Source organism: Lethenteron reissneri, chromosome 7, assembly GCF_015708825.2.
Source record: "Lethenteron reissneri isolate LAM-NWPU_2019-01 chromosome 7, ASM1570882v1, whole genome shotgun sequence".
Lineage (NCBI taxonomy): Eukaryota > Metazoa > Chordata > Hyperoartia > Petromyzontiformes > Petromyzontidae > Lethenteron > Lethenteron reissneri.
Genome location: NC_083785.1, coordinates 5,157,082 through 5,173,379, shown reverse-complemented (window position 1 = coordinate 5,173,379; position 16,298 = coordinate 5,157,082). Strand labels below are relative to the sequence as shown.

Here is a 16,298-nt window from a genome sequence, read left to right as displayed (position 1 = left end):
CAGGTGTAAGATTTTGAAATAGCAGTGGAGAATAATACTGCCACTGAAACGTACTGCTTCTGTCAATCAGAATTGGTTTTGGGGTATATTGGGGCACTGATGGGTTTGCTCATACCTGTGACATGATCATGTGTGGGGAAAATGGGATATTGGGTTGGGATTGAACATGATTAAGGTGATGAGCGTTATTTGTAGGAAATTAATGGAAATTGTTGCACCATTTTAATGTATAAAATGTTGCTGTAATTTGAAGAAATCTGATTGCGCCTCCCTCGAGTGGGCGACTTCCAATCAACGAAAGGTCACATGGCTTTTCAAGGTGGTGTGCTCATTTCCCACTGCCATCAGCGAGCCAACTGCTGCGCGAACACATTCCTGCGGAGGGAGCTGGTAGGAACGTTGGGTTGCTTGGTCAATGGCGGCGTGGTGTATTCTGCAAATATGCCCCACTGAGGGTGGGCACAAGCCGGCGTGAGTAGGTTAAACGTTGAGTTTTATAAGGGCACCACGGCGTGACCAGCCCCACCCCTCCATTTTTGGATGCATGACATGGACACAATAATCTGCTGTGGGCTGGTGTAACCAGGAGGTTCCTACCAGTATAACCATTGCTCTACCAAGTTTTATCACAGCTGCTCTGGTCCTAGCTATGGATAGGCTGCAGGTGCTGGATGCAGTCACATTGCAGGATCTCGAGAGGTGGCAGTGCTTTGGGGAAGCCTTCGTCCAGCAGTGGATTGATCATGGCTGATGAGACGGAGGGTGAGATCAGATAGACAAAGATGGAGGGTGGAGAAACATGAATAGAAGTCGAGGCAGTCGCATCAGGACATTGAGACAAGACACCAGTTTATTGAACAAGACATTACAATGACTTTAGATGTACAGGTGTTTGGCCAAATGGTAAAACGTGATATTCAGTAGACACCGAGTCTTCACAAATTGCCACTTGAAGGGGAGATCCAGCCATCACAAACCCTTCACTCTTCCAGTTGTCACCCGTCGTCATCTCCTGCAGTGTGCACGCTGTGACCCGCACCGCTGCTGCGGAGCCCCAGAGCACAGGGGAATGCGCTGCTCAGTCTCGTGTACAGTATTGGTTCAACTTCTTTTGCACCGCATGTAGCCAACGGTGCTAATCGGAGGTGTGGGGGGAGGGGGGCTCAACTAAAGTGGCGAGAACACGACGGGCAAATGATAAAATGCCATACTTAGCACGACCCATATTGATTCCAGAGATGTGTGGCTTGGGTTGCACCCAATGCAAGATGTATTACAATTAAATAAGTGCCACCACTTGCCACTAATCCGATTCAGGAGTGAGGCACCGATCACACAAAGGCTGCATTGTCTGGGCAAAAGCAGAGCCCCCCTCGTAGTCGTCCCCTGGCTCAAACGAGTGCCGGGCCTCGAACTTGTCTCCTATTACAGCCCTGAGCCAGCAGTGGAAATTCCACAACTCGTTGGGGTTTCCGGACATTGTACGTGGTCTGAAATCACAGTAATTATCTTGACGTAATGCATCCTCGTGTAACATCTCGCATGGCTATGAACCGATGACCACGTGTTAATTGAACAAGACCACAAGAGTAAATAAAACACTACATGCTCAGGCAAAGGTTGCATTTTTTTCACGTTTTATTATTTTCTGGAAAAGCAGCGCAGGCAGCGCGCTGCTGGCGCCCCCTCCTGGTCCCCGGCGTGCGGAACGTTCCAGAGCAGCACGCGGCACTCAAGGTCATGAGGACCCAGCGACACTGCCACACACCCTCCCTCACCGCCCCCATTCCATACACCCCCTCCCATTCCATACACCCCCCTCTAACCTCCCCCTCTGTCATCACGCAGACGGAATCGTGAGACAAGTTTTCGCGCGGAATAAACGAGGCGTGTGGGCTGCACGACACCCTCGTTCTTCAGCTCTCGCTTTGTTCCCCAGCCCCGCCACCCCCGCCTGCCACACGCCCGCCTACTCCTCGTACTTTCCAAGAATGTCACCGTCTCGGAACAAGAAGTATTCCTAAAAGAGAAAATGAGACCACGTCATGTGGGGTCTACATAAAAAAAACACGCCGCATTCATGTTTTTGTTGCACAAACCACGCGAATAGCCAAAAATTCTACGTCAATACAAAGCAGTTCAATGTTTAATCTCCCCCCCCCCCCCCCCTCTGTAATCATTCAAAGCTGCCGGTGTCAGGCGCAAAGGCATGCAGCTGTGTCCACGTGGTGCGCTGACCTTGTCTTCCAGCGTGACCTTGGTGCCGCCGTACTCGGGCAGCAGGACCTTCTCCCCGACCTTCACGCTCAAGGGCTTCACGTGCCCCTTCTGCAGAGCGAATCAACAGGGTGCATGTATCCCGTCATTTCTGCGCGCTCTTTGCTTTGAGCGAGGGCTGTGCGCGTGAGCCGAGTGCGCATCGCGTCTCCTCCCGGCGAGACTCACTTCCGTCGTGGCGCCGGGCCCCACCGCCACCACGGTGGCCTGCACCACCTTGTTCTGCGCCTTATCCGGGATCATGATGCCGCCCTTGGTCTTGGTCTCCGCGGCCAAGCGCTCCACCAGGACCCGGTCAAACATGGGCAGGAATCGCTTGAACGCCTGAGCTGCCTGGGGGTGGAGGGGACGGTACGAGAGGGCCACGGATGACCATCTCTCTCAGCACAACCAAGGTCCTGATTTTTGCCCGGTCTGTCCAGGTATGCGATTCGCACCTGGCACAGCGCCATCGGTAAACACCTCGCGATAGCTGTGGCTACTGCAGGTCACGTGCCAACTCAGACCAGGAATACACTGTGTGTGAAAATAAACCCCGACCACCGTCACCGTCATTAACACCATCGCATCCAAAGCACGTGCTCACTACCATCACCTCCTCCGCCATCCTTAAAACTCTGTCAAACGCGCCCGCGCGCGTCAAGCTGCGACTGTCAGCAGCATCTCCGCTCTCGTCTGACGACTCGCGGCTCCATCAGCGTCCTCCACAGCTCCCGAGAGCGTTACCATTACCAGCATCCTCCTCCAAAGACGTTGATCATTCATCATTCCTCCGGATAATCGCGTCAATTCATATCCCCATTAAACCAAGGACGGCCAATAATCCCATTCATATTCTTGGTTCTTTGGGTAAAGTCGAAAGAACCAAGAAAATTCATTTCTGCAGTCACGAAAGTTTTAAGTCAAAATAATCTCATTGTGGAACGGACCTCCGAGATCCCGCGCCCACCGAGGGCGCAGAGACATCGGCAGCAGCAGCGGCGCGCTGCGTCACGAGCACTGCACAATGGACCGCGCCTCACGCAACAACGCCATTGACACACAGCACCAACCATACACGAGGAGCACTCTTCAACGCCAATTCCTCCCCCCCCCCCCCCCCCCCCCCAGGTCTATCCACTGCTGACTGAATACTTCCCCATACTTCAACCACGTTGGTCAGAGGCACTCATCACTTGGCACTCATGTTTGCCGAGGCCGGTAATATTTGAACTCGGGTTTCGCCGGGGATCATAGCGCAACTACCTCGCTAGCCACGGCGCCACCCGACCACACATCAACCTTCACCAGACAGGTGGTACATTACAACATCCATCACAACTGCAGCAGAAGCGTTCCCGACTGAAATTGCAATTGCACACGGAGTGTCATTCATGGCAAACAACGCAATCGCGCCAGCCACGCGCACAACAATCAGCATCATCATCACCACCACGGCAGTAACAAGCGCTGCGACAGCACGCAGAGCTGCTAAACGAACGCGCCAGACCGATATCCTTATCAACTCGTTATTAGCAGTTAATTGGCGGTTAATTAGCAGCTTAATTCTCGTTAGTTTGTGTCGAGGGTGCAGAGCGCGGCGCTCACCATGACTCTCAGCTGATCCCGTCCTGACCACGTGGAGCGCGGATTCGACTGCGCACGCGCGGTAACCCCACCGGGCGCGGAGGGATACGCCGCGCCGGAGAGCGAGTCGCGTCACGCGCAGCCACAACCGCGACCAAAGCGATCGCCGACGGAGCTCATTCGCTGCTCGGTGAGCCAATCGGCTGGCGGAGCGAGGCGCTCCCCGCCCAGAGCGGAGTTGATGGGCCGGGGGGGAGGGGCGGAGGGGATTATTTGCGCGGTGCGGACGCACACGTCCTCGGGCCGCGTCACGCATCAAGGTCAGAGCGAATTTTCTGGAAACGCCGAGAGATGGGGCGGGGCCGGAAATAGCAGCGGGGGATCCTCGCGGGTGGGGGTGGGGGCGGGGAGGGGGTGGGGAGGGGGTGGCCCCGAACCCTGCATAGCGGCAGCGGCCGCGCGCGCGGCAACGGGAGGCGCGGCGCGATGCAGGGTTCGGGGCCCCGCGCCCGGTGCCCGGATGCACCGCACGTGGTCGCTGGGCTCCACGCGGCCCCGTCCATTCGCCCTGCAGCTCCGAGGCGGTGTCACTCCACGCCGTGGACCAGCAACAGCAGCAGCACCAGCAGCCAGCAGCAGCAACCACCTCGTGCCACAGTAACTCAGGTGAGAGCCCTCCTTGCAGGCCGCGCGCCAATAACGACGACGATCAGCATCATAGTTACAGACACGGCCAGTCCACTGCTTGATGAAGGCATCTGGAATACTTCACCCATTCATTAGTTTGTCGTGGGCACCGCTCCTAAAGTCGCGTGGGTATAAAGACGCGGTGCGGGACACTGCGGGTACACGTGCACTGCACGTGCGGTTCGCCAGCAGCAGCATCGATCTGTATCCACTGCTGGACGGGTTAGCGACTGTGACCGGCGCTGCATCTCCGCGCCGCTAACGCCGCTAGCCCTTGGCAATCGGTGACGGCTGCAGTCGTCAACTCGTGCAGCGCGTCCAAGGGGGCAGAGTCCACGTGTCGGGAGTGAGATGGACGGGGAGCGGCCCGCAGTGGATAGATAATGGCCGACGACGTGAATTTGGCAACATCTTGATGCGGCAGAGGGAAGGAAGCGATGGCGAGACGCGGAGACGTCGCTGCCGGCGCGGTGACCCCGCGCTGGCCTCGCTGTGGCCGCGCTCTCCGCTCCACCACAACCCCTCGGCCTCGCCTGGCGCAGCCGCATTCACCATCTTGTGATGTCAGACATTACTCGTGGGTTACATAAGCGCCGCTCTCGTCTCATGTTCGCGGACCCCTCCCGGATCGTTGTTTGACCCACGCGTGAGATATTAGCGAGTTGATTAATTGGCGATGAGTGGTGGAGGGTTGGTTTCGTAATGGGATCATCCCCAGTTCGCTCATTGACCCTGGCGCCACGTGGTGCAGAGGTCATCCCAGCTGTTCCTCCTCCTCCACCCACCACCACGTGTTGTTGTCAGATCCAAGGGGACGCGACACGCCGGAGCCGCGTGGCGCTGCTCTGGCGGGGAACTCGTTCACCGCTCCTCCCCCTTCACGCAGGACTATGATGACTCGTCAGATATGTCAGCCATGAGCCACTAGTGGGAATGCCACATTCCCACGACAGTGCCCAGTCTGTCAGTAGGACAAGCACAGTCGGCACAAATTTGTATTGCGACTCAGCAGCATGGATGATTATGATGGTTGTGATAATGGGTTGATTACCGACTGGGATTTGAACTCGTGACCTTGGGATTGCAAGTCAAGGACTCTGGGGTATGAGGTTAGATCACCAATATTAAACGCACACCTTGTAATGTTAGAATAACAAACTATTGTATAGAGATTGCTACAATGGTGCCTGTTTGATGTGCTTCGATATTAATGCATCGGTGCAAGAATCTCCCGAGAAGAGAATGGTGGAGCAGAGCCCCCCCCCCCCCCATGTGCGTCGTGGGCACCGCGCGTGTCGAGAGGTTTGCGTCACACGGCTGATTACGACTCCAGAACTTTCTCTAAACAGCAGCAGCAGAAGATCCTCATCTCGGCTCGCCTGATCCAGTCACCCCGCCCCCACCACCAACCCTCTGGGTCCCCCCACCCCCCAGAGTGTTGCCCGTCGCAGCGGTCCCCGCAGAGACCCAACCAGCATTTCTACCAAACCCATCGGGACCCCTACCCACTCGGGTCACTACCCCCACTGGGGGGTCCACTCAGCCTAGTACCCCAGTCCACGAGGGGTCCCCTACCCCTCTGGGAGTCTTCCCCTTCCAGGGGCTGCCCATCCTCCCCAGGGGACCTTTAGCCCATCCTCGCCAGAGGCGAATGTGGGCACCGCGTGTGGAGGCAAACAGGAGTCGCCAGTCTGTGTATGCGGCTAGGAGGGTGATGTCGTTCTCATCAAACAAGTTTCGTGAATAATTCACTTTCATTGGTGATTTGAATCCTTCGGTACAACTCCCACACTCGAGTGTTGCCATCTCAGTGGGACCATCAAGTAAAACATTTGTTCTGGGCCTGTGGGCAAAGGGCCCCCACCCACATTCCTCCCCTACCAGGGCCCACCCCCACCCCGATAGGCGCCCTGCCACCCAAAGATCCCGGCCACAAACAAGGGGGGGATGCACGCGCGCCGAGCGGCTCAACGGAAGCCATCGAGGCTCTCGTACCTCTCACAGCGGCGAGTCCACTCGGCTCCATGTCCACATCGGCCCATCTCTTCTCCAGCCCGTGTCACGCCCCTTTACAAAAGCTGCTTGGGCATGTGACCTTGCGCAGTAACGCATGTGACCCGAGTTATTGATGCGTGTTGTTGACCGGTTTTCCTGCTGCCCCTTTGTTGTTGTTCACCACCGCGGTGGCTGCAGAAGGATGCTCCGTGTACCGGCTCTCGCGCGCTCCCTGCGCCCCGTGACGCGCGCCCTGGCGCCCCCCCGGGGAGCCCGCGCCTACGCCAAGGACGTCCGCTTCGGCAGCGAGGCCCGCGCCCTCATGCTGCAGGGCGTGGACCTCCTCGCCGACGCCGTCGCCGTCACCATGGGGCCCAAGGTGGCCCTCGCCCGCTCATTGGCTCGCCAGCTCACCCGCATGTCCAACTGCCCGCTGGCCCGCCTCTCCGCTTGCCCACCCACTTTCACTGCGAGCTCTCCACAGGCCACGCTCCTCTCTCCGCCTGCTCACTCGAGCTCGCACCTCTTAAATCACTTTCTTAATTACCCTCTCATCCGCTCGCTCACTCTGCCTCCGACCAGGTCACTCGCTCACTGGCTGGCACACTCGCTCACTCGGCCTCACACCCCCTCTCTCATTTTCTCATTAGCTCCGTCTCCTACCGGCTCGCACACTCGCTCACTGGCTGGCTAGCTCACTCGCTCGGCTTCACACTTACTCATTTGCTCACCCGGCCTTCTACCCGCTCGCTCGCCTCAGCCCGATTCTGCGTTGCTCAGCCCATTCGCTCTCTCGTTAATTGTCTGCTTTCTGGAAAAACAAACCCTGACTTATCAATAATTTAGTTATTTTTTTTGTGGGTTTGTGGATTTTGCATGACCCTTGACCCCCGGCTCGGTATCTCTCCTCTGCATGTTTAATGTTTGTTCTGGGCTCTCGTGGCCACGGGTAGAATCCCTGCACAGATCCAAACACGTGGTTCGATTCCCTTGGTGCGACGCGGCCACCGCATCACTCGAGCAAGGATGCGTGCAGAATTATGGGGCTCGCACACGGTGGTGATGGCGGTGGTGGTTGTTTGCTTTTATTGATGTGGGACTTGGGATCCAGAGGACGCCAGTTAGAGTCCATATCCCGGCGAGCTTCTTAAATCCGCTTCTGTCCACCCAGCGGCATGAATGGGGGCACAGGTCGCGTGTGGTTTGGTACAGTGTGGGCACGCCCACCTCTGCGACACATCGGGTTCGGGTGAACAAGTAGACCAAGTACTGTCCACTCTAGAGCGCTGTGCTGGAGGAGCCTTCCACCAGCAGTAGCGTAAGCGAGCCATTGGGCCTACCGCGGTGCGGTTTGTATTTTTGTACGTGCCGATTGGTGTGTTTACGATTCCACTGGCATCCAATTCCGGTTCCCGTCTTTGGGAATCGGTGATTCTTGTTGAAACCGACCCGAGCCATCGCGGGTTCCCACGCCGAGCACCTGCTAACAGCGGCGGCATCGGCGCGCGCAAACAGGGCCGCACGGTCATCATCGAGCAGAGCTGGGGCAGCCCCAAGGTGACCAAGGATGGCGTGACGGTGGCCAAAGCCATCGAGCTCAAGGACCGGTTCAAGAACATCGGCGCCAAGCTGGTGCAGGACGTCGCCAACAACACCAACGAGGAGGCCGGAGACGGCACCACCACCGCCACGGTGCTGGCGCGCGCCATCGCCAAGGAGGGCTTCGAGAAGATCAGCAAGGGCGCCAACCCCGTGGAGATCCGCAGAGGTGGGTGCCGCCCCTTCCCCCTACCGGCGCAGCACCGTCTGCCGCCACAGTGCTGTGCCCTGCGCGACGGCGCAACCGCTCGGCGCCTGCCGATGGCTGGATCTTCCGTAGCGTAATTGCACTTGAGCTGACCTCGTGCTCACGAGAGCGGTGCCACTCCCAATGGAAGGAGCACGCGCCGCGGAATGTAAATTACAAAACCTCCGCACGTTCGTCGATAATGTTAGTTTAATTCATCCATCATTCAAAGCCCCCAAATTATGGCTATCGGTTCCTTTGCCGGAATGGTGTAATTCGGCGCATGTCGGGTGGCGGCGGTGGTGGAGCACGGGCAGTGAGAGTTTGTGGGCGGCGTGAGCAGGACGGGCTCGCGCCGCACTGGCGTTGTACCGGATCGCTCTGGCAGCACGGCCACCAATAAGCGTGACCACAGGGCCCGCTCCGCACCGGTTCCGTAAGAGGACAGGGACGGGAAACCGGTCCGAACCGGTTCCTGTAGAGCACAGGGATGGGAAACCGGTGGGAACTGGTTCCCGTCCTCACAGGAGGAGGTCACGTCGTAGTCATAGAGCCAGGGAGTCGTGCTCCTGGCACAGCGACTTCCCTGCGCGTCGGCTCCTGTGATGACGATCTGCGTCGTTTATCCGGCAAGGATTCCTCGAGGCTCAAGACTCATTTTCAGGGGGGATCCTGCCGTGGTTTGGATGTTTGGTATTGCAGGATTGTCAGAGATGGTGTTGGGGAGGCCTTTATTTCAGTAGTGGATTGATCATGGCTGGTGATAATAATCATGAACTCTTATTATAATAATGGTAATATAGTAAAAAATTTGTAACTAATATTAAGGTTCACAATAGATTTTTGGGTTGCTATGTAATAATCGGCTCAAATTTGTGCCATAAGACACTCCACCACCTGACCACAACCAAAGGAATTAAGCTGTCAAAGTTAAAATTTGGTTGTGGGAATTGTTAATCCGATTTGAGTTGAAACAACAATGAACCCGGTGGGGCCCCCCGGGGGGGGTGGGGGCGTGATGGGGCCAGGGGACGTCCACGGACCCCCCCCCCCCCGTGCCTGCGTCTCACTTTTTCGCCATCACCGTGCGTGTGCAGGAGTCATGATGGCCGTAGAGGCGGTGGTGGCTGAGCTGAAGAAACACTCCAAGCCTGTAACGACGCCCGAGGAGATAGCGCAGGTAAGCGCCGGCACTCGTGGCGACGGCGGGGACCGAGGGGGGTCGATCGCTCGCGGCCTGAGCCGTGATCACGGAGATGCGGCGCGCGACGGCCTCCCGTCGTGCTTAGCACACGCGTGCCACTCGCTCATGTGCCATGCCGGCCTTAATAGGTGCTTGGAAAAAACACCTGCCCCCATGGGTCTATAAAAACTGCACTTGTATACGTGTGTGATCTTGTACACGTGTGTGATCTTGTACACGTGTGTGATCTTGTACACGTGTGTGATCTTGTACACGTGTGTGATCTTGTTACACGTGTGTGATCTTGTTACACGTGTGTACTCTTGCACACACGTGTGATCTTGCACACTGTGTGATCTTGCACACGTGTGTGATCTTGCACACGTGTTTGCTCTTGTACACGTGTGGATGTGCACACTCGTCTGTGTGGTAAGAGCACCACATTGTCTTGCTCCCGACCCGAGTTCATCTCGCAGCCACAATTAACTTTCAGTGCCACCTCATATCCGAGGCAGTCTTTGGCCTTCCGAAATCGAACCGGGTACACTGTTTAAAACCTTTGGCACGGGGATACAAAGAGGGTCGGGTAGGCGGGTGGGCAGCCGAGTTCCTCGCGACACCGCCCGCTCGTGTGCCGTTCCGGCTTGAATAGGTGCTCGCTAACTCCAGCGCCTGCCCCGCCCGTCTGGCTAACCGGTGCTCGTTGTCCACATGCGGTGTCTTGACAGGTGGCCACCATCTCGGCGAACGGGGACAAGGAAATCGGAAACCTCATCTCGGACGCGATGAAGAAAGTTGGGCGCAAGGGCGTCATCACCGTCAAGGTGACGACGTGGGGGGCGCTGTGGTGCGGGGGACGTGGGGGCGCCGTGACACGGGGGCGGGGGGCACCGCTGACATCGTCGCGTGCACTCTGACCCCCGCCCTGTGCCGGGTCACGTGGGTCACGACAGTGGATAGGCCGAGGCTCCGTGCGTGGAGCGGTCGGTCGATTGACGTTCCTGTGCCCTCGATCAGTGTTGAGGCGATTCTCGAATCGGTTCGTTTTGTGCCGTTTGTTCCGACTGCTTTGTCTGGAATGCGAGTCCGGAGCGAGGCGGACGGGAATCTCGTAGGGGATGGAGAATACCAACGCGAGGAGATTCGGGTCTTGAATTGCACGGTGCCATCGTACCGTGACGGATCGCGGGTGAATTATGGTGCCGGTCGTGGCGGCGGTGGCGGTGACGGCGGCGCTGATCGTGGAAACGGAGGTGGTGGTGACCATGGTGGTTGCGATGGAAACGGTGGTGATGATGGTGGTGGTGACCGTGCTTGTGGTGTGTGCTGTGGTGCTGCTGCGTACTCCAGGATGGTAAAACCCTGCACGACGAGCTCGAGATTATCGAGGGACTGAAGTTTGACCGCGGCTACATCTCCCCCTACTTCATCAACTCCGCAAAGGGTGAGACGCCCACACTGACCACCACCACCACGTTTACCCAGCCAAGCCGCGCCGAGTCTCGAGACTCGCTTCCGGGAGGTTCCTGCTGCTGCACCATTTTGCTTCGTGGGGTGGGAGGGAATTTGAGCCCCCGGAGGTCGCCCCCCCCCCACCCCGGTGGATGTCGCTCGACACGTCTGACGGCGCCACCGCCTGGCCGTGTCTGGGCCCCCGCGGGGTTTGGGAGTCTCGAATCTCTGCGAGATCCACCAACCCCGGGTGCGACGCGCCGGGGCGGCAGGCGCACGGCCGCCCCCGTGGCCGGAGCGACGCGGCGCCTCCAGCTTTGTTCTCTCCTGCGGTCTCGCGGAGACGAGCAGGTTAAAGGTCGCGTGACCCGGAAGCCAAGCGGCTCTTCGTAGGCGCTATTCGCTCGCGGCTCTTGCCCCGACAGCGCGCTCAAGGCTACGCGGGGGACATTTCTCTTTGTGCAGGCCAGAAGTGCGAGTTCCAGGACGCGTTCCTGCTGATCAGCGAGAAGAAGATCTCAAGCGTGCAGTCCATCGTGCCGGCGCTGGAGCTGGCCAACGCGCAGCGCAAGCCGCTCGTCATCATCGCCGAGGATGTGGACGGGGAAGCGCTCAGCACCCTTGTGCTCAACCGGTACGCGCGCACTGCACCGGGACGAACGGAGACCGCGCGACCTCGCACTCGCCCGCTCGTTCTCTCGCTCGCTCCTCCACCAGCTTTCTCGCCCGCTCAATGACTCGCCTGATCGCTCTCTCAACTCGTCACTCGACTTCCTCCCTGCTCGTCCGCGAATTTCCCTGACCCCATCTCGGGTGATTGTGGGATGGGCGAACGGACAAGCGGCACAGACGGCGGAGGAGTGATGGACGCAGGGAGGGACGTACGGACGGATTGTCCCCAGACGAGCGCGCGTTGTCGGTCGCGCTGAGCCGAGGTCGCCCCCGCCCCCCCCCCTCCGCAGGCTCAAGGTCGGACTCCAGGTCTGCGCCGTCAAGGCCCCGGGCTTCGGGGACAACCGCAAGAACACTCTCAAGGACCTGGCGGTGGCGACCGGCGGCACCGTACGTAGCGACGCGGGGGTTTGCCTTGTCGGTGGCGCGCGTGCCGCTTCTCCTCCCACGGTGCGGGGGCGGTTGAACGTGCTTGCCGCACGGTGCCAGCAGGTGGCAGTGCAGCCGCGGGCGCTGGCGGCCATTGTGTGCCGGCGTCAGGGGCTAGATAAAACAATTACTCAATGGATTCACCGAGTTGGGAAACACGCACAAAGCAACATCGCCCCCTACTGCAACATCTGGGCAGCACCCAACTGATATTGAGTGTTGAGATTTCCTGGGTAAACACGTGGAATAATATTGACTAACTCTCATCTCTCCTCCACACTCCCTCCCTCATCCCCTCTCCGTTCTCATCCCTCCACCCCCCTTCCACCCACACCCCCCTTCACCCTCGTCGCCCGTCCCCTCGTCACCCCTACCCACCCCACGCGCCGCCCCCCAGGTGTTTGGCGACGAAGCGCTGTCCGTGAACGTGGAGGACGTGCAGCTGCATGACTTTGGGCGCGTGGGCGAGGTGACCATCACCAAGGACGACACGATGGTGCTCAAGGGCAAGGGCGAGCGCGCCGCCATCGAGAAGCGCATCGAGGAGATCGTGGAGCAGCTGGAGGCCACGACCAGCGACTACGAGAAGGAGAAGCTCAACGAGCGGCTCGCCAAGCTCTCCGATGGCGTCGCCGTGCTCAAGGTGAGCGGCGCGGGAAGGGACCGTTTCACGGAGCCGAGGCCTCGTCACTCCGTGGAGCGGCGGCGGCGGGAGGGGGGGGGGGTCGCACGCAGCCTGGCTTCACCAGAGAATCCGGTTTAACCACAGCCGGTCCCTGGCTCTGTGCGAGTCTACGGGTCTCTATGCGAGCCTACGGGTCTCTCTGTCCAGTCTATGGGTCTCTATGCGAGCCTACGGGTCTCTCTGTCCAGTTTATGGGTCTCTATGCGAGCCTACGGGTCTCTCTGTCCAGTTTATGGGTCTCTATGCGAGCCTACGGGTCTCTCTGTCCAGTCTATGGGTCTCTGTGCGAGCCTACGGGTCTCTCTGTCCAGTCTATGGGTCTCTATGCGAGCCTACGGGTCTCTGTCCAGTCTATGGGTCTCTATGCGAGCCTACGGGTCTCTCTGTCCAGTCTATGGGTCTCTATGCGAGCCTACGGGTCTCTCTGTCCAGTCTATGGGTCTCTATGCGAGCCTACGGGTCTCTCTGTCCAGTCTATGGGTCTCTATGCGAGCCTACGGGTCTCTCTGTCCAGTCTATGGGTCTCTATGCGAGCCTACGGGTCTCTCTGTCCAGTCTATGGGTCTCTATGCGAGCCTACGGGTCTCTCTGTCCAGTCTATGGGTCTCTATGCGAGCCTACGGGTCTCTCTGTCCAGTCTATGGGTCTCTATGCGAGCCTACGGGTCTCTGTCTGGACCTCGGCGATTGGAAGCCATGATCAGGGCCGTGGCAGCTCGGCGGTCTGGCTCCGGCTCATCCCTGAGCCTCATGATGAGGAAAGCGTTGACGAGACTCGATGATTTGATTATGGGTGCTCTCTTCCCTCCTGCCGCTGGGCTCTTTGCATGTAATTACACTCTGGCTCCCGGGTCTCACGTATAAGGGTGTCGATGGACACGCGCGCACGCGCACACACAGAGCGAGCGCACTTCGTGACAAGTACACACACTCGCATGCACATAGGCGGGTACGATACCTAACCCACTCGCTGACACAAGCGTAGCAAGCTCATGACACGTACACAAACAATTTAAATCTGTAACGTACGCACTGTCTGTGTGTCCAGTGAATTTTGATTTAAAGCTTTCGTGACTGCAGGGATTCATCTTCTTGGTTCTTTCGGTAAAATCACGTAGAAGGGAAATAATAAAATAATAAAATTTAAACATTATAAAATACAATTCTCACGACGTTTTGGCCACAACGCAAGCAGGTCTGTCGGAAAGACAGCGTCTGACTTTACCGAGTGGAATGCGCCCGCCACAACTTCTTCCTCCATCCCCATCCGTGTCCTCTTCCTCGCCAGGTGGGCGGCACGAGCGACGTGGAGGTGAACGAGAAGAAGGACCGCGTGACGGACGCGCTGAACGCGACGCGCGCCGCCGTGGAGGAGGGCATCGTGCTGGGCGGGGGCTGCGCGCTACTGCGCTGCCTCCCCGCGCTCGACGCCGTCGCCGCTGCCAACAGCGACCAGAAGATCGGTGAGGCGCGGCGGGGCGCCGCCACTGCTCGCTGCCATGCACCGCTACGACTCGCCACTGGCGCTCGCCGGCGCTCACGGCACTCCACAATCGCCAAGCTCACCGCAACGCTACTCGACGCTAACCGTGCTCGCCGCATCCACTGCTCACCGCGCACCGGCTCGGCTCCTCACCTGCTCGCCGCGCTCGCTCGGTCGCCGTACCCGCTCGCCTCCCCTCCCGCCATTTCACTTCACCCTTCGACTCTCCAACTCGTCTCTCCCCCCCGCCCTCCCCCCCCGCCCCCCCAGGCATTGAGATAATCCGCAACGCGCTGCGCGTGCCGGCGATGACGATCGCGCGCAACGCGGGCGTGGAGGGCTCCCTCGTCGTGGAGAAGATCCTGCAGTCGTCCAACGACATCGGCTACGACGCCATGACGGGCGAGTTCGTCAACATGGTGGAGAAGGGCATCATCGACCCCACCAAGGTGCGTGGGGCTGGGGGGCAAGGGTCATGGTGGGGCTGGGGGGCAAGGGTCACGGTGGGGGTGGGGGGCAAGGGTCACGGTGGGGGTGGAAGGGGCACCGCAGGTTGCCGCGGCATCGTACTTCTCGGCGCCGCGTACGTAACGCCGCGGTGCGGTGACCGGTCCCGATGCCGGGCTCCGAGTTTGTGGCCACGCTCATCGCCACGCCGACGCCGCGCGCGAGTCCGGCGTGCGTCCGTCTTGCCGTCCGGAGCGTTTCGCGACGGCGAGGCGCCGTCGCTATTTTCGCCGGCGGCGTCGTTCTCGACGCGGTGGCTCGCTGGCGCGACCCTGACCCCCCCCCCCAACCTCCGTCCCCGTCGCGCAGGTGGTGAGGACGGCGCTGGTGGACGCGGCCGGCGTGGCGTCGCTGCTCGCCACGGCCGAAGCGGTCGTCACGGAGATCCCCAAGGAGGAGAAGGCGGCCGGGATGGGGGGCGGCGGCGGCATGGGGGGCATGGGCGGCATGGGCGGTGGAGACATGTTCTGAGCGCGGCGCGGTGACCCGACGATCGACCCGAGGCGAACGACACCGGCGGCGGCGACGACGACGACGACGACGACGACAGCGGCTCGCTCGAGACGTGTGGACACGCGGAGCGGCGGCACCGCGCCCTCTCCGCTCGTCCCCCTCTCGCGACCCCAACAGCCAAACTGTGAACACAAACATTCGCCCGCTCTCCCCTTTTCTAATAAAACCCCGAATTCAAAAATGTACGCGGCTTGCTCCCAGCTCTCTCTCGCACGCACACACACACGCGCACACACACGTGCGCACACGTGCGCACACACACGCACAGACGTGCACTCTCGCACGCGCGCACGCACACACGTGCACTCTCGCACGTGCACACACCCTGTGTTCACCTCTTGCCGTAGTGCCCACCGCGTGCCAAGGGGAAAGCGCTCCAACCAATCTGTGCATTAGACGGTGAGCGCCCCGCGTGTGCTGTGGCTTGAGCCGCGAAGCCGCGGTGACGCCACGACGATCGCGCTCGCCGAGCAGAGATGCCCGCAAGCTGCTGAAGTCGGCGCCATGCGTGACCCCCGTGCGTGACCCCCTGACTCCCGTGCGTGACCCCCGGGCCCCTGCATAAACCAAATTGGTCGGCGTTGAGCGTGGGTTTAGACAGCCGTGGTGGTGTGTTGTTCACAGGTGAATGCGGGCGTCGAGCCTGGTAACAACATCGGCATCGCCTGTTTACACCAAACTGCTGCTCACGCCGCGTTTAGATGGCTGCTGTTTAAACCAGCTTCACGAGTGTAAAGTTCCGGGGGTGGAGCGGGCGGGGTTTGTCCACCAGGCGTTGAAAGTGTCAAGCCGGGTGTCGGAAATGTTTGTGTCGTGGTCGTAGGTTGTGTTCTCATCGTGTCGCCGTGTTCGCGTATTGTGTAGTTAACGTCCTTGTGGCTTGCGATGGTGGTGGTGGTGACGATGGCGGGCGCGGCGCCCGGGCGAACTGAAGCAGGCACTGGGCCGGTCGCGCGTTTGAACTTTTGTACGAAAAACAGCAAGGAAAAATAAACGTGGAGTTGTGATCGCACCTGCTGAGCCGGCGTACCACAGACTCCTCACTCGGGGGGACGCGGGATGGG

At 59.4% G+C, this 16,298-nt stretch overlaps 2 protein-coding genes across 2 annotated transcripts; one reads left to right on the top strand and one right to left on the bottom strand.

The window, feature by feature from the left end:
* Positions 1–832: 832 nt before the first annotated feature.
* On the bottom strand, positions 833–4,052 carry HSPE1 (heat shock protein family E (Hsp10) member 1). The gene is made up of 4 exons (XM_061573830.1): positions 3,865–4,052; positions 2,446–2,610; positions 2,239–2,328; positions 833–2,020 (listed from the first exon to the last, which is right to left on the bottom strand). Exons 1-4 carry the CDS (start codon positions 3,865–3,867, stop codon positions 1,970–1,972), a joined length of 309 nt encoding a protein of 102 aa, XP_061429814.1. The 5' UTR covers positions 3,868–4,052; the 3' UTR covers positions 833–1,969.
* Positions 4,053–6,701: 2,649 nt separating this feature from the next.
* Positions 6,702–16,254, top strand: HSPD1 (heat shock protein family D (Hsp60) member 1). Its single transcript, XM_061573804.1, has 11 exons — positions 6,702–6,904; positions 8,041–8,293; positions 9,409–9,491; positions 10,223–10,318; positions 10,845–10,938; positions 11,412–11,580; positions 11,909–12,008; positions 12,445–12,690; positions 14,020–14,194; positions 14,485–14,663; positions 15,031–16,254. Exons 1-11 carry the CDS (start codon positions 6,728–6,730, stop codon positions 15,190–15,192), a joined length of 1,734 nt encoding a protein of 577 aa, XP_061429788.1. The 5' UTR covers positions 6,702–6,727; the 3' UTR covers positions 15,193–16,254.
* The last annotated feature ends 44 nt before the right edge of the window (positions 16,255–16,298 follow it).